This window comes from Ranitomeya imitator, chromosome 3 (genome assembly GCF_032444005.1).
Source record: "Ranitomeya imitator isolate aRanImi1 chromosome 3, aRanImi1.pri, whole genome shotgun sequence".
Taxonomy (NCBI): Eukaryota; Metazoa; Chordata; class Amphibia; order Anura; family Dendrobatidae; genus Ranitomeya; species Ranitomeya imitator.
The window spans coordinates 712,854,191-712,878,994 of NC_091284.1; the positions used below are offsets into that span (position 1 = coordinate 712,854,191).

The 24,804-nt window shown below is 43.3% G+C and overlaps 2 protein-coding genes across 3 annotated transcripts in view; one reads left to right on the plus strand and one right to left on the minus strand.

The window, feature by feature from the left end:
* HDAC7 (histone deacetylase 7) overlaps positions 1–24,804 on the plus strand; it is a 579,208-nt gene that overhangs the window by 318,048 nt on the left and 236,356 nt on the right. The window lies entirely within an intron of this gene.
* On the minus strand, positions 16,882–19,389 carry LOC138670908 (uncharacterized). The gene is made up of 2 exons (XM_069758683.1): positions 18,737–19,389; positions 16,882–18,581 (listed from the first exon to the last, which is right to left on the minus strand). The coding sequence occupies exons 1-2, from the start codon at positions 19,081–19,083 to the stop codon at positions 17,696–17,698; spliced, it is 1,233 nt and encodes a 410-aa protein (XP_069614784.1). The 5' UTR covers positions 19,084–19,389; the 3' UTR covers positions 16,882–17,695.

Genomic DNA, 24,804 nt, shown 5'->3' on the forward strand with positions numbered 1-24,804 from the left:
TACTGGCTGTGAGCACAGCGGCCGGAAAGCAGAGCAGTGACGTCACCGCTCTGCTTTCCGGCTGACCGACGCTCACAGCCAGTACAGGAGGAGAGCAGAGCACAGCGCTGGAGGACAGACGGCTGTAGCTAAGTATGTAGTGTTTGTTTTTTTTTACTTTTAGGATGGTAACCAGGGTAAACATCGGGTTACTAAGCGCGGCCCTGCGCTTAGTTACCCGATGTTTACCCTGGTTACCAGTGAAGACATCGCTGAATCGGTGTCACACATGCCGATTCAGTGATGTCTGCGGGGAGTCCAGCAACCAAATAAAGTTCTGGACTTTCTTCCCCGACCAGCGACAGCACAGCAGGGGCCTGATCGCTGCTGCCTGTCACACTGGACGATATCGCTAGCGAGGACGCTGCAACGTCACGGATCGCTAGCGATATCGTCTAGTGTGACGGTACCTTTAGTCTGGTTTCACACATCTGACTTTCATGGTCAAAATGTGGACCGTGATATCTGGACTGACCGAGGGTCTCTAAATCGGCAGCTTCGCAAGCAGAAATGAGGCTGTTGAATTCAGGTCCGGAGAACAGTGTCTAGTCTGGACATGGTATTCCCTAGTCAGACCTTGAAAGTCGTATGTGTGTGAAAATGGTCTTAGTTTCTTATTTTATAAAAAATCCACACTAGGGACTGTTTCATTGGAAATCAAAAAATTGGTATAGATGTAGCTGCAGAATAATGGCTGGTGCACTACAGTACGTGAACAGCGTGCCAGGCTCACTGAGCTGTTGTATAGCACATCTGTCATACTCATTGATTCAAGGAAAAAAAACAATTCACGGTTTGGGGTGAACTAACCGAAATGAAGAGTCTCGATCCAATAATATAATACAAAGGAGTGGTTTTCATTCCAGAACGCATTTGTACGCCGGACTGGCGTCTTTCTCAAGTAAAAAAAAAAAATTGTACTTAGCACAGTTGTTTTTTTACACTTGAGAAAAACACCAGCCCAGCGTGGAAACACGTTGTGGGATAAAAAGCGCTCCTTTACATAATTGGATCAAGAATCTTCATTTCGGTTAGTTCACCCCAAACCGTGAATTGGCTTTTCCTTCAAGCTTTCTGGTGGAGTTCACCTCCCAACCACGGGGCAGCAGCCACCGTTATTGAGCTGTCACAGAAGTTGTGCCTACGCAACTCGCTCCAGTGGGCAAATTACCTGGATCTATTTGATCTTTTTATTAAGGTATCACCCTATGGTCTGGTGCGCTCTGTTTCCCTACAGTTTTTACCTCTACTCTTTGATTAAGGATCATGTCTCTCTGCTGCAGCAGCCATTATGTTGATGGCTGCTACGCCTGTATGATTCATAGCATGAAAGGAGCCCACAGAACCCAGAAAAAATCTCACAGAGGCAAAAGGAAATAATACTAACTCCAACTGGCACAATGAAGCGTGTGGACCCTAGTGCAGAATGTATTATGGGTCTTAAAATGTATTGGTTTTCTCATATGGGTCAAAGAAAATTTTTGGGCCCCTTTGAGGTCCCAGGTGTGAATGCAACCCATGACAATTCTATGCCAATCATCAGATTCGAACCAGGCACTGCTAGGCAAGCGACCAAACTGCTTGGCTACAAGGCGGCAGCTCTACTTTTTCTTTGCCAGCCTTAGTGTTCTTTATCGTATCATTATCGACTTTTCCAATTAGACATTTTGCTAAGTTTATATATGTATTAACTTACTCAACACTTCTGATTCTAGATGGATAAAGCAGCCAAAAACTGATTACGGTACCTTTGGTTAGAAAATTTCTTCCAAATGTTTTACAGCACATTGTAGTTATTTCAAATATTTTACTAGTGAGGAAATCCTGTTGCAAATGATCTTTTAATGTACATTTGCTAATAAAATGCCTATAGTGTAAATAGAAGTCTGATCAATGTGAAGGAAACAAATGTTTTTTCAGCTTGGTTCATTAATTCTTTTCTGAGCAGCTATTTCCACTATGTATATTACGGTAAGCGGATTACAGTTTGGACAAAAAAAAAACTTTAGCTCAATAGTACAAAAGTTAATGAGCCTTGGTCTGTGGTAAACCTTCCAAGTTACGAAACTGCTATAATAAATTCAGGAAAAATACTATGGATTGAGAAGTTTACTAGTATATCAATTATCTTTTTCTATATAGTGAATTGTTCTCTTTATAGATGTTCTCTAACCCTAAAGATAAACCATTGTTCCCTATAAAAAAAAACACCTTATACCCCAGCAGAAGGTTCCAGTATATGCCCCCATTATGCCACTATAGGTATTAATGTTAAATGAATGTATATGGTGGATGCTTCTACATAAAACGTGGCATCTGTTCTTTTCTGTACAGTAAAAAAAAAATACCGATGTACAGTATACCCCACAAGAGGCCAAAGGGACTCTTTTGGTCTCTGTCCAGTGAACGTGGACTATGGGTATCTTTGAATTATGTACCTCTTATGCCAAACAGACTTCATAGTCAAAGTGTGAATAGAACCTAAGTCCTGTTTACAGTATGTTGTATGAACTGACTAGTGGTCTCATGACCTGAACTCACGAGCCTCATACTGTTTAAGCTTTTAAGTCTTTTGAGTTTGGGTCAGGAGTAGAGATGAGCAAACCCGAACTGTAGAGCTTGGGTTCGTACCGGACACCAAGTCTCCGATTCTGAACTATGAACACAGACTGCTTCCGGAAGTAGGTTTTAGTGTTGGGAGTTCGCATGCTGAGAGAGACTCATTTTGCAGCCCCTCCAGCCCTTACTACGACCATTTATAGCACCAAAGTTCGGGTTCTATTGACTTCTATGGGGTTCAGGTTCAAGTTCAAGTAGAGTTCTGGTACCCAAACCGAACTTTGGACTAACGTTTGGTCGAACCCAACAAACTCGAACATCCACAGGTCTGCTCATCCCTAGACCTGTAGCCGTCCATACCTAACAATCTCTACTCAGACCCTGAAACATGGATGTTTGAAAGTGGCTTAACAAGAAGCAGCAAAGATAGAATAGATCCTAATTGCCTTTTTCATCTTGTTGGGTTTAAATCCAATTTCATCAAAGAATTCTCGAAGGAAATAAAAAATAATACAATTCTAGCATGTACTAGTCCTGTCCATCTTGCAGAGCTAATCTCAAGTTACATAGGCCTGTAAATTTACATGTTTCTCTGAATGTAGCCTTACAATAAAGGGGGAGAAATTGCAGAAAATCTCATGATGATCTCTTCCCCAGAATAATCTGAACCAGTGCAAGACTACCATTATCAATAAAAAAAGCAAACGAGAGAACCCAGAAGGTCATACCTCTGTGTTTTCCATGGGACAGAAAGAAATAAGGCAAGCACACACAAGTTCTTGATCCAGATGGGTTGTGGCTGCAGAAAGACTTCACATACACATGTACCCTCAGCAGAGTGTGTTTTCAATGGAGGGAGAGGAAGAGGTCTCTGTCAGGCACCACTATAATCAGACTATTTCCCTAAAGAATTCCATTCATCAAATGTCTGTTGCCACCTTAGGCTAGTTTCACATTTGCGTTTAAATCCGCAGCGTTTAAAATGCATCCGCAGGTGGTGAAAAAAACGCATGTAAATGCGTACAAACGCGGTGTTTTTTAGACGCATGCGTTGTCGCATGCGGTTAAAAAACGCCGCTTTTGTACACGTTTACATGCGTTTTTTTCCTGCGTTTGCGCTTTTGGTACGCATGATGAGAAATTTCACAAGAGAAAAATCAAGATCCAGACACCGCCAATGGGACTACAGAGGGCGTGTATTATGACGAAACGCGGAACGGTATAAATGGCCCCCCAAAAGAAATTCATGAATAGCTGGTTTTTGTTCATTCTGCTTCACAAAAATCGGAATAAAAAGCAATAAAAAATGTCACGTGCCCGAAAATGGTACCAATAAAAATGTCAACTCGTCCCGCAAAAAACAAGACCTCACATGACTCTGTGGACCAAAATATGGAAAAATTGTAGCTCTCAAAATGTGGTAACGCAAAAAATATTTTTTGGAATAAAAAGCGTCTTTTAGGCTACGTTCACATTAGCGTCATGCGACGCAGCGTCGCCGACGCATCGGAAACGCACGCAAAAACGCACCATTTTTGACGCATGCGTCGAACGGATGCGTCGTAAAACGCAGCGTTTTTTGTGCGTTTTTGTTGCGTTTTTCCAAAAAACGCAGCGTTTTACAACGCATGCGTTGTCAAACAATGATGTCATCTTTCAACACAATTTAGTGTCTAGACACTAGATAATACCACCAATGAATAGAAGAATAGAAGAGGGTGGGTCTAGTGTCTAGACACTAGATAATGCCACCAATGGGTAGATGAGGGTGGGTATAATGGAATTGTGGTATATATACCCCGGCATAGATTAATTCCAACCATACAGCATCAAGATGGAGCGTCCCATGGAGAGTATCTACCTCAATATGGAGCTGGATTTTGCCCTTGCTATTGCTTATGCTATTGCCTGTCATGAACAGAGGAAAAGAGAAAAACTACGGAGAAGGAGTCGTCGGCGTTTTTGGCTACACCCTATAGTGGAAGTCCGAGAGAGTCGTGGAGCCTGCCATTGTCTGTTTGGCGAGTTAAATGACAACCAGGAGAAATACTTTGAGTCTCAAAACAGCTTCCGATATCTGCTGCGTCTGGTGGAAGGAGCCATTTCCAGGCAGGACACGCAGCTCCGTAAATCAATTTCCCCTGAGGAACGTCTGCTGGTGACTCTACGGTACGTAATGCAATGTGAAGGATTTGCCATTTTTTAAAGTAACGTGTTTTGGTTTTGTGGGGTGGGGGATTGGAATTAAAAATGAAAATTTATTTCATAACAATGTAATTAATTAAATTTATTTATTTTTCTTCTTGTCAGTTTCCAGGCTACCGGAGAGACCTTGAGATCACTGCATTTCCAGTTTAGGATTGGAGTCTCCACACTTTCTGGTATTATTGCTGACACATGCCGCGCATTGTGGGACAACCTCCGGGAGGAATTATTACCCATCCCTACAACAGAATTATGGCAGGCCAACGCCCAAAAATTCGAATAAGTGTGTTCTTTCCCTAACTGTATTGGAGCCATGGATGGGAAGCACATTAGGATTACCAAGCCTTCAAGAAGTGGATATCTGTTTTTTAATTATAAAAAATACTTTTCCACCGTGCTCATAGCAATTGCAGGTGCGGACTGCAGGTTTCTCGCTGTGGACATTGGAGCGTTTGGCCGTGCAAATGATTCATGGACATTTAAGGAGTCTGACATGGGCCGAAGATTATACGAGAACAATTTTAATTTCCCCCAGCCACGACCTCTTCCCAACACCGAAGGCCCGGCCATGCCATTTGTTGTGGTTGGGGATGAGGCTTTTCAAATGAGTGGCAACCTACTTAAACCGTACTCCAGTCGGGGGTTGGACCGCACAAAAAAGTATTTTTAATTATAGACTGTCCAGGGCCAGAAGAACTGTGGAGTGCGCCTTTGGAATCATTGTCTCCAAATGGCGTATCTTAGGATCCGCTATAAATTTGAAAATTGAGACAGTGGATGAGGTGGTGAAGGCGTGTGTGGTTCTCCACAATTATATTATTGATAAAGAGAGAGTCAACGTGGAACTCGATGAACCCATATCAAATCCATTGCCTGATTATCAAGATCATCCTCTGCGGACAACTGTGGACATTGCTCATATGAGGGACCAATTTACTGCATACTTTGTTTCAGATGTTGGGCGTGTTTCATGGCAAGATCAAATGGTTTAATTCATCTTGGTATTATGATACAATAAAAACACTGTCATGTAAACACTGTGGAATCCATGTCATTTTACCAGCCTATTTAATGTTATTTAAATGTTGTTAATGTCCCCTGATTTTCTAATGCGTTGTGTTTTTAACCCCTTAGCGACCGCCGATACGCCTTTTAACGGCGGCCGCTAAGGGTACTTAAACCACAGCGCCGTTAATTAACGGCGCTGTGGAAAAAGTCCATAGCGCCCCCCAGAGGCCGATTTTCTCCGGGGTCTCGGCTGCCGAGGGTAGCCGAGACCCCAGAGAACATGATTCGGGGGGTTTTTAACCCACCCCGCATTTGCGATCGCCGGTAATTAACCGTTTACCGGCGATCGCAAAAAAAAAGCGATCTCTTTTTAATTTCTCTTTCCTCCGATGTGATCGCACATCGGAGGACAGAGAAAAGGGGTCCCATGTGGCCCCCCAATACTCACCTAGCTCCCCCGATGCTCCTCGTGTCTCCCGGTGGGCGCCGCCATCTTCAAAATGGCGGGCGCATACGCAGTGCGCCCGCCGGCCGGCACCGGGAGAATCTTTGGGGTCTCGGCTGCCGGGGGTAGCCGAGACCCCAAAGAGCATGATCGGGGTCGGTATTACCGACCCCTGTTTTGCGATCGCCGGTAATTAACTGTTTACCGGCGACCGCAAAAAAAAAAAGTAAAGTGTAATTCTCTGTCCTCTGATGTGATCGCACATCAGAGGACAGAGAAATAGGGGGATTCGGGGACCCTAGCATACTCACCTAGGTCCCTGGATCCTCTTGCTACTCCTCCTGGCCGCCGGCAGAAGAACATGGCGGACGCATGCCCAGTGCGCCCGCCATCTGTCTCCATCTGCCGGCCGGCAGGAGAACAGCAGTTGGGGCTAAAATTAGGGTTAGGGGTAGGGTTAGGGGTAGGGGTAGGGTTAGGGTTAGGGGTAGGGTTAGGGGTAGGGCTAGGGTTAGGGGTAGGGCTAGGGTTAGGGGTAGGGTTAGGGGTAGGGTTAGGGGTAGGGTTAGGGGTAGGGTTAGGGGTAGGGGTAGGGGTAGGGTTAGGGTTAGGGGTAGGGCTAGGGTTAGGGTTAGGGGTAGGGTTAGGGCTAGGGTTGGGGCTAAATTTAGGGTTAGGGTTGGGGCTAAATTTAGGGTTAGGCTTCTTTCACACTTACGTCGGTACGGGGCCGTCGCAATGCGTCGGCCCGACATACCGACGCACGTTGTGAAAATTGTGCACAACGTGGCCAGCAGCTGTAGTTTTTCAACGCATCCGCTGCCCAATCTATGTCCTGGGGAGGAGGGGGCGGAGTTACGGCCACGCATGCGCGGTCAGAAATGGCGGATGCGACGTACAAAAAAACGTTTCATTGAACGTTTTTTTGTGCCGACGCTCCACCAAAACACAACTGATCCAGTGCACGACGGACGCGACGTGTGGCCATCCGTCACGATCCGTCGGCAATACAAGTCTATGGGCAAAAAACGCATCCTGCGGGCACATTTGCAGGATCCGTTTCTTGTCCAAAACGACGGATTGCGACGGAATGCCAAATGACGCAAGTGTGAAAGTAGCCTTAGGGCTAGGGTTGGGGCTAAAGTTAGGGTTAGAGTTGGGATTAGGGTTAGGGTTTGGATTAGGGTTGGTATTAGGGTTAGGGTTGGCATTAGGGTTACGCTTGGGATTAGGGTTAGGTTTGGGATTAGGGTTAAGGTTAGGGTTGTGATTAGGGGTGTATTGGGATTAGGGTTAGGTTTGAGGTTAGGGTTGAGATTAGGATTAGGGGTGTGTTGGATTTAGGGTTTTGATTAGGGTTATGGTTAGGGTTGACATTAGGGTTGTTTTGGGGTAAGGGTTGTGATTATGGTTAGGGTTAGTGATTAGGATTATGGATCAGGTTGGGATTAGGGTTAGGGGTGTGTTGGGGTTAGGGTTGGAGCTAGAATTGGGGGGTTTCCACTGTTTAGGTACATCAGGGGGTCTCCAAACACGACAGCCAATTTTGCGCTCAAAAAGTCAAATGGTGCTCCCTCCCTTCTGAGCTCTGCCGTGCGCCCAAACAGTGGGTTACCCCCACATATGGGGCATCAGCGTACTCGGGATAAATTGGACAACAAATATTGCAGTCCAATTTCTCCTGTTACCCTTGTGAAAATAAAAACTTGGGGGCTACAATATCTTTTTTGTGGAAAAAAAAAATATTTTTTATTTTCACGACTCTGCATTCTAAACTTCTGTGAAGCACTTGGGCATTCAAAGTTCTCACCACACATCTAGATAGGTTCCTTGGGGGGTCTAGTTTCCAAAATAGGGTCACTTGTGGAGGGTTTCTACTGGTTAGGTACATCAGGGGCTCTGCAAACGCAACATAATACCCGCAGACCATTCTATCAAAGTCTGCATTCCAAAACGGCGCTCCTTCCTTCCGAGCTCTGCCGTGCGCCCAAACAGTGGTTTACCCCCACATATGAGGTACCAGCATACTCAGGACAAATTGGACAACAACTTTTGGGGTCCAATTTCTCTTGTTACCCTAGTGAAAATAAAAACTTGGGGGCTAAAAAATCTTTTTTGTGGAAAAAAAAAAATTTTTTATTTTCACGGCTCTGCATTATAAACTTCTGTGAAGCACTTGGGCATTCAAGGTTCTCACCACACATCTAGATAAGTTCCATGGGGGGTCTAGTTTCCAAAATGGGGTCACATGTGGGGGATTTCTACTGTTTAGGCACATCAGGGGCTCTCCAAACACGACATGGCGTCCGATCTCAATTCCAGCCAATTCTACATTGAAAAAGTAAAACGGCACTCCTTCTCTTCCAAGCTCTGCGATGCGCCCTAACAGTTGTTTACCCCCACATATTGGGTATCAGCGTACTCAGGAGAAATTGCACAACAACTTTTGTGGTCTTATTTCTCCTGTTACCCTTGTGAAAATAAAAATTTGTGGGCAAAAAGATCATTTTTGTAGAAAAAATGCGATTTTGTTTTTTTCACGGCTCTACGTTATAAACTTCTGTGAAGCACATGGGGGTTCAAAGTGCTCGCCACACATCTAGATAAGTTCCTTAAGGGGTCTAGTTTCCAAAATGGTGTCACTTGTGGGGGGTTTCCACTGTTTAGGCACATCAGGGGCTCTCCAAACGCGACATGGCGTCCAATCTCAATTCCAGCCAATTCAACATTGAAAAAGTAAAACGGCGCTCCTTCACTTCCAAGCTCTGCGGTGCGCCCAAACAGTGGTTTACCCTCACATATGGGGTATCGACGTATTCAGGAGAAATCGCACAACAACGTTTGTGGTCTAATTTTTCCTGTTACCCTTGTGAAAATAAGAATTTGTGGGCGAAAAGATCATTTTTGTGTAAACAAAAGCGATTTTTTATTTTCACGGCTCTACGTTATAAACTTCTGTGAAGCACTTGGGGGTTCAAAGTGCTCACCACACATCTAGATAAGTTCCTTAAGGGGTCTAGTTTCCAAAATGTGGGGAGTTTCCACTGTTTAGGCACATCAGGGACTCTCTAAACGTGACATGGCGTCCGATCTCAATTCCAGCCAATTCTGCATTGAAAAACTCAAACGGCGCTCCTTCACTTCTAAGTTCTGCGGTGTGCCCTAACAGTGGTTTACCCCCACATATGGGGTATTGGCGTATTCAGGAGAAATTGCATAACAAAATTTATGGTTACATTTCTGTTTTTACACTTGTGAAAATAAAAAAAATGGTTCTGAATTAAGATGTTTGCAAAAAAAAGTTAAATGTTCATTTTTTCCTTCCACATTGTTTCAGTTCCTGTGAAGCACGTAAAGGGTTAATAAACTTCTTGAATGTGGTTTTGAGAACCTTGAGGGGTGTAGTTTTTAGAATGGTGTCACACTTCATTATTTTCTATCATATAGACCCCACAAAATGACTTCAAATGTGATGTGGTCCCTAAAAAAAAAATGGTGTTGTAAAAATGAGAAATTGCTGGTCAACCTTTAACCCTTATAACTCCCTAACAAAAAAAAATTTTGTTTCCAAAATTGTGCTGATGTAAAGTAGACATGTGGGAAATGTTATTTATTAACTATTTTTCGTGACATATCTTTCTGATTTAAGGGCATAAAAATACAAAGTTTGAAAATTGCAAAATTTTAAAAATTTTCGCCATATTTCCGTTTTTTTCATAAATAATCGCAAGTAATATTGAAGAAATGTTACCACTAACATGAAGTACAATATGTCACGAAAAAACAATCTCAGAATCAGCGGGATCCGTTGAAGCGTTCCAGAGTTATAACCTCATAAAGTGACAGTGGTCAGAATTGCAAAAATTGGCCTGGTCATTAAGTACCAAATTGGCTCTGTCACTAAGGGGTTAAATAAAGTTCTTGTGCCTTTCCGTTTTAACAAAACAAACCTCCCATATGTTTTTCCATAGTAAACAAAATTTAAAATCCAATGTTATAGAAACTAATGTGTGTCCCACAAAATTTATGTGAGCACCAGTACCCAAATGGACTGTGACAAAACAAAAAAATTTTTCAGCCGTGTGTTCCATAGTTTTGACATATAACATGATCGGCTCCCACCTTGTCAACCATTTTTAATCTTGGAGACTATTTGCATATGGAACCTGGCTTGACAAGGAGGGAGACGATCATGTTTGCAAAACTCTACAGAGTTAACACTATTGGACTCAGGATGCTAGAATACGTCCAGAGTCAAATAGTGGCGACACTGTGAACATTGCTACCACCTCACCTGACCAATATTCTTAAGGCACCGTAATAAAACGATTAGCCAACGATCCCGACCAGTGATACGACCGGACCGTGATCGTTGTTATAGTCGTCGCGTGGTTGCTGGAGAGCTGTCACACAGACAGCTCTCCAGCGACCAAAAAAGAGCAAGTCCCCGTGTAATCTGGGTAACCATTGTGTTATGAAGCGCATGGCCGCACTCACGATGTTTTCCCTGTTTACCATTGTAAATGTAAAAAAAAAAAAAAAAAAATACCCTTACATTCCGGTGTGTGACACGTCCATCGCCGTCAGCTTTCCGTACTGTGCCAGCCCTAAAGCACAGCACAGCGTTTATTATTAAGTCAACGGTGTGCTCTGCTTTACGGGCGGGAATGACAGTGTCAGTCACTGCGGGAAGATGACGGCGAGGGACGTGGTTGACACCGTTTTTTTTTTTGGGTATTGTTCACTTTTTTGATTGTTTAAAACACTGAGCTAGTAACCCAATATTCCCTTGTTTACAGCAAAGACATCGCTGTATCGGTGTCAAACACGCCGATCCAACAATGACAGCGTGTGATCAGTTACCCAAAAAAATTCCTAATCATTCGCTGAGACCTACAATCTCCCAGCAGGGGCCTGATCGTTGGACGATTTCAGAAAAGATAACGTTGGTTACTGACAAAAACCAACTATATCGTTAATGAAATCGTTGTGTGATGGTACATTTTAAAATTGATATATTGAGCAATGCTCTTTGTGTTTGTAACATCTCATAGTACAATGAGCGACAGCCCTATAAAAAAATGAAAAAAATATTAATAAAATAGTGTCAGACATTGCACATCAGGTGTTACAAACACAAGATTTGTTTATACGGCGCACGGTGTGATTTGGTGCAAACTTTATTATAGACAAGAAAAACTCAGTATTTTTGAACAAATTAACAAATTTATTTGGGACACAAAAAAAAAATGGGTAAATGTTATGGGGTATCAATGTCTGCGATTAAGGGGGATTGATATCCTCCACTTTTGGTGTGTGTTGAGGAGATCGAGGAGGAGGACGAGGGGGAGGAACCAGCATACTCTATTACACTAGACGGGATGCCGACATCAATCCAGCCAGTAGACGGTGGCGAGACTGCCAACGCAGGAGGTGAGGGAGGAGGAGGGACGACCAGTGTCCTTGGCTGGCTACTTCTGCTCCGGGTAGACCCAGGCTGAGTACTGGGTGTGCTCCGTGTAGACCCAGGCTGGGTACTGGGTGTGCTCCGTGTAGACCCAGGCTGGGTACTGGGTGTGCTCCGGGTAGACCCAGGCTGGGTACTTTGGGTGCTTGTTTTGGGAGCAGCCATAGCCGAGGTTGTAGTGCTTGTCTTCTTCTTTTTTTTCCTCCTCTCTCCCTCTGGGTGTGGGTCGGCTTCCCATCTGTGTGCCCTTGAAGGCCTGGCAGGAGCAGAAGTTTGGGGCTCTGTTCTGTGGTGGCGGTGGCGGTGGCCCTCGGCACGCGGAGCTCTGTGGTGGTGCTCTGCAGCAGGAGTCGGAGCAATGGCAGCCAGCGATGGTACTGCGGGCATTGTAGTCGCTGACTGCATGACCCGAGCCTGCTGCAGAGCAGTGACATATGCGTTGTTGCAGGCCTGCATCACCGAAATCTGGAGTTCCGGCGTAAGATGTTCAACCATGCCCTTCTGAATGGCACTAAAAAAATGTTTGGCCGGCCTCGAGAGCTCCGATTCTATTGTTTCAAGACGCCGGTCGATATTGGACAGACGAGTGTCCATTTTATCGCACAGCGCCTTGAAACCATTCTGGAATACGGTGCTCAAATGTAAAAATTCGGGCAGGACCGCCCTGTCCGAGGCCCGCTGACGCTGTCGGGAAGACCCGAAGGAAGGAGCGACAGAGGCCTCGGCCAGGGGAATATCTGATGGACCGGCTGCCGGTTCGCCAGATTGTGGTGGTGCAGACCTGCTCTCGCTGTGGGATGGCTGCGACGGTTCTGATGGCGCTTCACGAAGGACCGCTCCAGAGGGTCGGACAGTCTCGCGGGTGCTGCTGTGTGTTCTGTGAAAACATAAGGAAACCATTAGTATACAAAATATAACATTTCACATTCGTCACCACCTGTGTAAAACTTAACATTGCATCACACACTATTACTGTTAAGGCTTTGTTCAGTTAGTCGTAACGGTTTGCTGATTGAACCGGCCAGCTGCCTGACATGGCTGATGCGACCAATCAGCGCGGGTGACAGACCTGATTAAAATGCCCGCTCCTTACTCCCCGCAGTGAAGGCCCGTCGCCCGCATACTCCCCTGTCATTAATTAACTTTACCGGCGGTATCCATTGCCGCCGCTAATGTTAACCAATTTTTAATATTGACACTGCATATGCCGCATCAATATTAAAAATAGAATACATTTATTTATTTCAAAATAGTCACCCATGTTTGCCGTTTGTAACGCCCGACAATTACGCTTATCGTCGGAACTGCCATGACGTCACGGTCATGTGACCGAGACGTCATCACAGGTCCTGCGAGCTGAGCAACCATGGGAACATAACCTGCCTTGGAGTAGAAGGTATGCCGTGTCTATTATATTTTTCCTTTTTTTGAAAAAAATCTGGGATACACCTGGATGGGCAATATACTACTCCACTATGAAATATTGCCCGGGCATGGCCTATCTATTATCTTTCTGTGTTCTGTATACTTTGTATTTCAGGAAAAAAAAGAGGAAGTCCAGCTCACCATAGTAGTAATCCCAGAAGGCTCGGAGCACGGAGACGCTGTTTCAAGCGTGAGAAGACCAGAAATGAAGAAAAAATTCGAGCTCTACGAGGCGTGAAAAGTAAAAACTAAATACTTTATTCACTTCAATCAGAAGCAGAGGATGAAACATCAGCACAATACAATAAAAACACTATCTACGCATTTCAGGTGATAGGGCACCCTTAATCATGATGTCTGATGTTCCCTGTCACCTGAAACGCGTAGATAGTGTTTTTATTGTATTGTGCTGATGTTTCATCCTCTGCTTATGATTGAAGTGAATAAAAGTATTTATTTTTTACTTTTCACTCCTCGGTGAGCTTGAATTTTTTTCTTCATTTCTATACTTCGTACTTGCCAAAATAAATGGCTGGGCAATAAACGTGCATAGGTACTATACTTACTCTCTGCTTTCAAGGACCGGTCGCAAGAACTGCAAAATACGATTATATTTGTAGATGGTCCTTGAAGCTGCAGCACCACTACGGATCTGTCCCTCCTTTTTCAGGCCCCTCTTGAAACGGTCCTTCATGGAGCGCCATCTGGTCTTCAATTGTTTAACTGTGTATAAATTAAAAAAAAAAAATTAGTTTGAGAGAAAATATTGAAATTGATAACGCAACCGTGTGCAATCCCAATAGAAGACATCACAGACGGTTGTGTATCCTGGCATGATGGGTCATAGCAGCATTTTGGAAATACTTACGAAATTTATCTTTGCCCGCGGGGGAAGCGCTGTCGAAGCCATCCCACAGCGATTTTGCCACCTCAATCCACAAACGGCGCAACACGCCCTGGTCCGCGTGCCGGGGGTCATGGCTGTCCCACAACGGGCCTTGTTCCTGTATGGATGCCACCATCATGTCTACGTCCAGTGGGTCATCATGGGCCCATTGTGAAACCTAGACTAAATGGAAAATATTAATGTTTGCAAGATAAAAATTGTTGTCCCTACCTCCTCCACCACCACCTACCACCTCCACCTACCACCTCCACCACCCCCCTCCCACCACCCCCCATACCCGCAAAAACAAAAAACTTAAAGAAAAAAAAGGAATAGGTTTGACAAAAACTTACTCGCCGTCCTGCCACCACAGCTTGGTCCCGTGGTCTCTGCTGCTGCTGGCTCTGTTCCTCCTGGCTCTCCTCCTCACTTGAAGAAGTCTGTAAAAATAGTTTAAAAAAAGTTGAGTGACCCATCTACAAATGACAGCGAATAGTAAGCAACAGTAGATCATGTACTCACCGGACTCCTCAGCGGTGGGGTGGGGCTTGACTCGCTGGCCATTACTAATGCAATTCTGAAATAAAGAACAAAATAAAATTTATCCTATGCACAATACAGCGGAACATAGTAAAATATAAAAAAAACAAAAAAACATTTACATTTCAACCACAAAGAACATTGCACTAATGCCAACTGAACTAACGCTGAGCAAACACTGCCACATTGATTAAAAAAAACAATGGCAGAGACAACACAATGCCAGAGTAAACAAAAGCCTAAAGATAACAAAACAAATACACAACAACGTAATCCAAAAAGAGAGTTTTGTTTAAAAAAATGTTTACTACATTGATTGCAAAAAGTCAAAATAAAAGCAAAACCATACCGCCATACGTGACAATTTAAAAAAATAAAAAAAAAAAAATAAAAAAACATTATAAAGACCTTAAATACCAAACTGATTAAAAAAGCAAACCTTTATATTTAAAAAAAAATAAATAAAATTTGGAACAACAGTATGCACGGAGCAACCCAAAAAACACAATAGATTTTTTAAAGGAAAAAATTAACAACCCCCAAAAATTAAGGACAGAAACGGCAATCCTGGATACACCACCATACTTTAAAACCGACAGGGCCGGAGACAATAAAAGGCCATACAAAGCCATACATCACAACCAGAAACATACAACAATGTCTTTACACAACCACAGTGCAGAACATAATACACAACTTGCAATATAAATTATTACATTTAATAAAAGGGCGCAGAATCATTCTATACTACCATACTTTACAATAAAACCGACAGGGCAGGAGACAATTAAATTCATATAACGCAAGAAAAATACATCACAACTGAATACAAAAAACACCACCAAACCAATAAATGGAAAAGAAAAATCTATCCTGGAAAGAACAATAATCAAGGCCGCAGACAATGAAACGCCATCCTATACAACGCCATACATCACAACCAGACTAAAAATACAACAATATCTTTAAACAACCACAGTGCAGAATATAATACACAACTTGCAAAAACAATTTAAAAATAAAACATGTAGAAAATGCACAGAATCATTCTATACTTACATCTCTGGACAGCAGATGAAGAAGTCTGGTCTGGTGTGTTGTCTGTAGATGCTGCAGCAGAAGTGACAAACAATCCAAACATTTTCTTTATATATGGGGGATGTTTTTATCACTGTCTTCACTGTCTAGACACTGTCTAGACACTTTTTTGTTTAATTTTATTTAACGACGCATGCGTCACACGACGCACGCGCTTGCGTCTCGTGCGTTGTCAATTGGTTTCAATGGGAGATTGTAACGCAATGACGACGCATGAGCGACGCAAGTGCGACGCATGTGTTTTTTAGACGCTACAAAAATGCAACATGAGGCGTCTCCGACGCCACACAGGTGCGGTGAAACGACGCATACGTCATGCATTTTTACAAAAACGCATGACAACGCAACGCATGCGTCCCCAATGATAAAGATAGGGGCGCATGACGCATGCGTTGTTGTGCGTCGGCGACGCTGCGTCGCATGATGCTAATGTGAACGTAGCCTTAGTGTGTGACAGCTGCCAATCATAAAAATCCACTAGAAAACCCCTTATAAATAGAAATCAAACCCCCTTTATCAACTCCTTAGTTAGGCTACGTTCACATTAGCGTCATGCGACGCTGCGTCGCCGACGCACGGCAACGCATGCGTCATGCGCCCCTATCTTTTACATTGGGGACGCATGCGTTGCGTTGTCGTGCGTTTTCGGTAAAACGCACGACGCATGCGTCGTTTCACCGCACCTGGGTGGCGTCGGAGACGCGACAATGTTGCATTTTTCGAGCGTCTAAAAAACGCATGCGTCGCACTTGCGTCGCTCGTGCGTCGACATTGCGTTAAAATCTCCATTGAAACACATTGACAACGCACTTGCGTCGCGTGTGTGCGTCGTGCGTGCGTTGTACGACGCATGCGTCGTTACATAAAATTGAACAAAAAGGTGTCTAGACAGTGTCTAGACAGTGCAAACAGTGAGATAAACATCCCCCCTATATAAAGAAAATGTTTGGATTGTTTGTCCCTTTAATGATTCTTCAAAACCAGAAGACAGACGCAAGAAGGGGAAAAGTGCTAGAATTCTATAGCCTTCATGGTGGATCAAAGATTTTACGTAGCTCTTCACCTCCACCCTAATAACCTATCTCAACTCCATGGCAGAATTAGGAGACTCTTTTGCCTACTTTACATCAGCACAATTTTGGAAACAATTTTTTTTTTGGACGTGTCACACACCGTAATAAAATGTTGTTTTGTATTTTTAATAACTACATTTACAATGGTAAACATCGTGAGTGCGGCCATGCGCTTCATAACATTTCCCAGATTACACGGGACTTGCTCTTTTTGGGTTGCTGGAGAGCTGGCTGTGTGACAGCTCTCCATCAACCACACTACCAATAAACAACGATCACGGTCCGGTGGTATCACTGGTAGTTATCGTTGTAGAATAGTTTTATTAATGTACCTTAAAGGGAACCTGTCACCTGAATTTGGTGGGACTGTTTTTGGCTCATATGGGCAGAGTTTTGGGGTGTTCCAGTTCCACAAAATACAGGTGACTGGTTCCCTTTAAAATATTGGTCAGGTGAGGTGGAAGCAATGTTCACAGTGTCGCCACTATTTGACTCTGGACAAATTCTACCATCCTGAGTACAATAGTGTTAACTCTGTAGAGTTTTGCAAACATGATAGTTTCCCTCCTTGTCAAGCCAGGTTCCATATGAAAATAGTCTTCAGTATTAATTATGGTTAACAAGGTGGGAGCCGATGAAGTTTTATACGTCAAAACTATGGTACTCACGGCTGCAAATTTTATTGTTTTGTCACAGTCCATTTGGGTACTGGTGCTCACATAAATTTTGTGGGACAATCATTACTTTCAATAAAATAGGATTTTTTACAATTACTATGGAAAAACGGATGGGAGATTTGTTTTGTGAAAACGGAAAGGCGGAAAGGCACAATAAACTTTATTAACAAACACAACGCATTAGACAATCGGGTGACATTAATAACCAAACATATGATGGTTACATTACATGGGCTCCACAGTGTTTACATAACATCATAACAACACGTTGAATTACACCATTTGATCTTGCCAAGAAACACGGCCAACATCGGAAACAAAATATGCAGCAAATTGGTCCCTCATATGAGCAATCTCCAAAGTTGTCCGCAGAGGATGAGCTTGATAATCAGGCAATGGATTTTGTATGGGTTCATCGAGTTCCACGTTGACTCTCTCTTTATCAATAATAAAATTGTGTAGAACCACACACGCCTTCACCACCTCATCCACTGTCTCAATTTTCAAATTTATTGCGGATCCTAAGATACGCCATTTGGACACCAGAATGCCAAAGGCGCACTCCACAGTTCTCCGGGCCCTGGACAGTCTATAATTAAAAATACTTTTTGTGCGGTCCAACCCCCGACTAGAGTACGGTTTAAGTAGGTTGCCACACATTTGAAAAGCCTCATCCCCAACCACAACAAATGGCAGGGCCGGGCCTTCGGTGTTAGGAAGAGGTCGTGGATGGGGGAAATTAAAATTGTTCTCGTATAATCTTCGGCCCATGTCAGACTCCTTAAATGTCCGTGAATCATTTGCACGACCAAACGCTCCAATGTCCACAGCGAGAAACCTGCAGTCCGCACCTGCAATTGCCATCAGCACGGTGGAAAAGTATTTTTTATAATTATAAAAAAGAGATCCACTTCTTGAAGGCTTGGTAATCCTAATGTGCTTGCCATCCACGGCTCCGATACAGTTAGGGAAATCACAAACGTTTTCAAATTTTTGGGCGTTGGCATGCCATAATTCTCTTGTAGGGATGGGTAAAAATTCCTCCCTGAGGTTGTCCCACAATGCGCGGCATGTGTCTGCAATAATACCCGACAGTGTTGAGACTCCAATCCGAAACTGGAAATGCAGTGATCTCAATGTCTCTCCGGTAGCCAGGAAACTGACAAGAAGAAAAATAAATAAATAAATATAATTAATTTAATTGTTATGAAAGAATTTTTCATTTTTAATTACAATCCCCCACCCCAAAAAACAAAAACACGTTAATTTAAAAAGTGGCAAGAACATATAAATCCTTCACATTCCATTACGTACCGTAGAGTCACCAGCAGACGTTCCTCAGGGGAAATCGATTTACGGAGCTGCGTGTCCTGCCTGGAAATGGCTCCTTCCACCAGACGCAGCAGATATCGGAAGCTGTCTTTTGACATCCTGGTGTACTCAAAATATTTGTCCTGGTTCTCATTTAATTCGCCAAAAAGACAATGGTACACTCCACGACTCTCTCGGACTTCCACTATAGGGTGTAGCCAAAAACGCCGACGACTCCTTCTCCGTTGTTTGTCTCTTTTCCTCTGTTCTTGACAGGCAAAAGCATAAGCTATAGCAAGGGCTAATTCCAGCTGAAAAGTGAGGTAGATACTCTCCATGGAACGATCCATCTTGATGCTCTATGGTTGGAAATAATGTATGCCGGGGTATATATACCACTATTACATTAATACCCACCCCCATCTACCCATTGGTGGCATTATCGATTGTCTAGACACTAGACCCACCCTCTTCTATTCATTGGTGGTGTTATCTAGTGTCTAGACACTAAATTGTGTGTAAAGATCTAATCAGTGTTTGACAACGCATGCGTCGTAAAACGCTGCGTTTTTGTAAAAACGCACCAAAAACGCTGCGTTTTACGACGCATGCGTCCGACGCTTGCGTCACAAAAGTTGCGTTTTTGCGTGCGTTTCCGATGCGTCGTGCGTTGCGTCGGCGACGCAGCGTCGCATGACGCTAATGTGAACGTAGCCTTAGGGAAAAATTAAAAAATTAAAAAAATGTATTTATTTCCATTTACCCATTAGGGTTGGGGCTAGGGTTAGGGCTAGGGTTAGGGTTAGGGTTAGAGTTTGGATCCCTTTATCACCTTGATGGTGGCTTAGGCTTAGGGTTTGGATCCCTTTATCACTTTGATGGTGGGGGGTGGCTTATCAGTGTCTAGACTTGTTTTTCTTTATTGAAACGCATGCATTCAAAAACGCAACCAAAAGCATGTGCTTAAAAACGCATGCGTTTATATAGACAGCAATGCATATTTTTTACGCAAACCTTGCGCAATCGAATGCATGCTTTTCCTGGCGGCAAATAGACGCCTCTAGAAATTACTACATGTTGCATTTCCGCGCCAAGCCGCAAGCGACGAAAAGATGCATGCGTCGTCAAACGCAGCAAAACGCGAACAAAAAAAACCGCATGCGTTTTTAATGTTAAATATAGGAAAACACGACGCATGCGTTTATATGCGGTACAAATGCTGCGGCAAAAAACGCAAATGTGAAACCAGCCTTAAAGACTTATACCCATCTTTAAAAGTTGTCACCTATTTATAAGATAGGTCAGAACTAGCTGACCAGTGGGGGTCCAATGGCTAAAATGGCCAACCTAACTTGATATTTGTACTCTACTCCATGCATTCTCTATGAGACAGCCAGAAGAAGCTGAGTGCTGTATTTGGCTGTTTTCGATAGTCCCACAGAGAGGGAATGAATTGCCCGAATGCCCAGTCATTCAGACAAGGCATCTTAGAGTCACTTTCCAGGGATTGATGGGGGTCACATTAGTCAGACCTCAAGCAATAAGCTAGTTATTGAAAGATGGGAAGAAAGACTTTTGGAAATGGATATTACCCAAGTTACGAGTTCTACTTCTAGTGCAGAATAACCTTGTAATACAGCACCATATGGAGCACTATACAATGGCTGACACACTGACTAGTTCTACATAGTAGAGAATCATAGGGACTCTCTACATCTGACACTTCTTGTTGTCATTTGTCACCAATGATTTCACTGGGATTTTTGTGCTGTTACTTTGCGTCAGTTACTTTCAGTTCCATATTATTGCATTTCATGTGCCAGATAAATTAGCTGCTTATTCTTCCCAGAAATAAAGAAGCCTCACAAATCTCATTACCTGAAATTACAGAGATCTCTTAGTAATAAGAGCAAGAAAATACTTAAAATGCTGTAGAATACATGTTCTTTGACCTCTCGCTTGAGAATTTATGGTCTTTTTAATACTTTTTACTTAAAAATAAGAAAATCCCCAAACATATTTTGATATTTTATTTCCTGTAATGGTGTAGTGTGGAAATTGCTTCCTGCCTTGCCAGTTATAATAAGCAGGCAATCTGAATATAATATTGATATTTTAATATTATACAACTTATATTGGGATAAATTATTATACTGTATTGGATGTATACATCTCAGGATTTTAGACATGTATGTAAAGGCGCTTTAATGCTGAGTAAATCCTTACCTTTCTTGCACAAATCCGTTTTACTATATTAAAAAAATAGTTGAAATTGTATGCTAATGAGTTACAGGTGCAGTAGGTGGGGTCTTGCACTTACCCCTCTCCTGCCTCTCGCCATATCCCCCGCCTCTGCCTGCCTTCTGTCTCTAGATCACTCATGTTTCAGTGGCCTGTAAGTCAAAGATGGGAGGCAGGCAGAGGCGGGGGATATGGAAAGAGGCAGGAGAGCTGTAACTGCAAGGCCCCACCCACTGCACTTTCAACTAATTAGCATACAACTATGGTTTTCTCTTAAAAGCAAAAACAGGTCAGGATTTATTCAGCATTAAAGAACCTTTACATACTGTACATGCGATTAGTTTGAGGTATAAAATCCTGATGACGACCCCTGGTGCTTGTTGCTGGAGTAAATATGGAGGTACCAGCAAGCCTCTTTTCTTTGGCCAAGTCCCTTATATACAGGGCTAGGTTAGCTAACAGAATCTTTGCTATGGGTGAAGGTAAGACTAGCTAGGTCTTTGTTTTCTGTATGCATGATTCCTGTACTACAATATCATGGTGTGCATTATCCCTGTAGTGTGACATTATTGTGTGCATTCTTTCTGCACTGTGACATCACTTTATGTGGGATCTGTCATGATCCAGGTCGGGGTTTGCTTCTTGCTTTTCCTTCCCTGGCCTGGTTATGGTGGGTTGACCCTTTCCTGCCTCTCTTTGATTCTTGGGTGGCTATTTATTGGTGCCACTCCTGGTAGCATTTGTCAATGATAGTTCCAGTCCCTGGCTTGAGCAGCTGACCCATATACCCTAGTGATCCTTCTGCCTCTGATTACCCGTATTTGTGCCTGACCCGTTCCCTGTCCGTGACTCAGTGTGTGTTTGGTGGTTTCCTACGGTGTATGACTCAGAGATGGAAAGCGAGAGGCAAGGGTTCAGAATTCAAGCTGTTACTACGTTTCCGGTCTGGCTTTGACTCTTTGGCTCATACCCCAACTACGTCTTTTGTCTCACATTTTGGATCCCACGCTCCCGTCTGATTCCAATTTCTGGCTTGTCTCTGACCACATGCATTGCTGTTACTTCTGGTACTTCGTCTTCCTGTATGTTGCTGACCGGCCTGTCTGAATAGAGGATCCAAGGGGTAACATTTTGCCTTGCGGAGAGTGACATGTCAAGCCTGACATGCCAAGGTGAGGAGACTTTTAAGCCGCAATGCTCCTCTGGGAAATATGCAACTTGTCACTTCAGAGAGTAAGAGGACTAGAATTCTAGTGCCACCTATAGGAAGTAGCAATCCTAAAAGTCAATATTGACTCTCTAACCAGCCTTGACACATGACTTAGGATAAAATCCCAAACCAAAATCTCAATTTGCAGACACTGAGATTTTGGTTTTGGCTTTAATCCTATGTCATGTGACAAGGCTCGTTAGAGAGTCGATATTGACTTTTAGGATTGCTACTTCCAATAGGTGACACTAGAGTTCTAGTCCTCTTTCTCTCTGAAGAGGCAATTAGCATTACTTTATGTTTAACCCCTAAACTATGACATCACTTTATAATTCCTGTGCTATTACTTCACTAAGTAGAATATTCTTGCACTGTCACATCATGGTGCGCATTATCCCTGTTCTGTGACCGCTACCTGCGTATAATGAAGCTATTGTCATATCAGTGTGCATATTAGATTTGCGCTATAACTTCAGTGAGTTAATCATTTTATTCTGACATCACAGTGTGTATTATCTTTGCCTTCAATACATCATTGTGTGCATTATCACTCTTCTGTAAAGTTGTGACTGTGAGCTTATTGCTGAAGGTGGTCATGGTGGAGAAGGAACCTAAATTTAATATGGGATCCCATTGCTATTTGTTAAGCTCCTAATGGAAATTACTGGGAAGTACTTTCTGTAAATTATTATTTGATCATTGCTGATTAAACATGATGATCACTGCAATTAATCAGCATCTCCATGATAGCAGACAACACACAAACCAATAGACTGATACTGCAGTCATACCCCATCCAAACTTTTGTTAATTGATAAAAATAAAGTATCAACAGTTCTATTTTACTCCAATGTGTTGATACAAAAACGAATACATCCCACATCACCACATCAAAAACTACATCTAGTATTTTGTGTGATCTCTCTGATTTTTAAGGCTACGTTCACATTAGGCATTTTGGCAGCGTTTTTTTTTCTCTTTCGATATAAAGAAAGACATCTGTGAATTCATGACCCCAACAATGAAATGTAACTCCCTGACATCAGCAGCAGTCATACAGCCCCACACGAGGGCACTGTCACCACCATGTTTCACTGTAGGTGCCATGCATTTAGAAAAAATGCAAGTCTAAATTGAAAGAGAAGATGCTACTATGACTTTGTGACTTTGGTAGATGTAAGGTTTTAGAAAAGAGATCGTTCGTAAAGAATGGAAAAAAAAGCAATGTTGCAATATGTCACCAATTTGTTCATTACATGCCTTGAAGACTTGGTGCCTTAATAATCATGACGGACATAGAAAATATTAGATGTAGTAGATTTTGATGTGGGGTCTATTCATTTTGCATCAACTAATTTGAGTAAAACTGAATATTTTGTAATGAAAGCTATATTATTAATCTTACTTTCATGTTATGGGTTATATATGTGTGTGTATATGTATATACACTGCTCAAAAAAATAAAGGGAGCACTAAAATCCCCCTTCCTAGATATCACTGAATGAAATATTACAGTTGTAAATCTTTATTCATTACATAGTGGAGTGTGTTGAGAACAATAAAACCTAAAAATGATCAACGTAAATCACAACTAAAATCCCAAGGAGGTCTGGAGTTTGAATGATGCTCAAAATCAAAGCGGAAAATTAAATTACAGGCTGATCCAACTTCAGTGGAAATGCATCAAGACAAGGAAATGATGCTCAGTAGTGTGTGTGGCCTCCACGTGCCCGTATGACCTCCCTACAACACCGGGGCATGCTCCTGATGAGGCGGCTGATGGTCTCCTGAGGGATCTCCTCCCAGACCTGGACTAAAGCATCCACCAACTCCTGGACAGTCTGTGGTGCAACGTGACGTTGGTGGATGGTGCGAGACATGATGTCCTAGATGTGATCAATCGGATTCAGGTCTGGGAAACGGCCAGGCCAGTCCATAGCTTTAATGCCTTCATCTTGCAGGAATTGCTGACACATTCCAGCCACATGAAGTCTGGCATTGTCCTGCATTAGGAGGAACCCAAGGCTAACCGCATCAGCAGATGTTCTCACAAGGGGTCTGAGGATCTCATATCGGTACCTAATGGCAGTCAGGCTACCACTGGCGAGCACATGGAGGGCTGTGCGTCCTCCAAGAAAATGACACCGCACACCATTACTGACCCACTGCCAAACTGGTCATGCTGAAGGATGTTGCAGGCAGCAAATCGCTCTCCACGGCGTCTCCAGACTCTGCTACGTCTGTCACATGTACTCAGTGTGAACCAGCTTTCATCTGTGAAGAGCACACGGCGCCAGTGGCGAATTTGCCAATCCTGGTGTTCTGTGGCAAATGCCAAGCATCTTGTACGGTGTTGGGCTGTGAGCACAACCCCCATCTGTGGACGTCGTACACTCAGACCATCCTCATGGAGTCGGTTTCTAACTATTTGTGCAGACACATGCACATGTGTGGCCTGCTGGTGGTCATTTTGCAGGGCTCTGGCAGTTCTCCTCCTGTTCCTCCTTGCACAAAGGCTGATGTAGCGGTCCTGCTGCTGGGTTGTTCCCCTCCTATGGCCCCTTCTATGTCTCCTGGTGTACTGGCTTGTCTCCTGGTAGCGCCTCCAGTCTCTGGACAC

Excerpts from the sequence above, each read along its gene's own strand:
- LOC138670908 (XM_069758683.1), bottom strand. The coding sequence starts at position 19,083 with ATGGATCGTTCCATGGAGAGTATCTACCTCACTTTTCAGCTGGAATTA. Across the intron at positions 18,582-18,736 it reads CGTCTGCTGGTGACTCTACG|TTTCCTGGCTACCGGAGAGA; the intron begins GTACGTAATGGA and ends TCTTCTTGTCAG.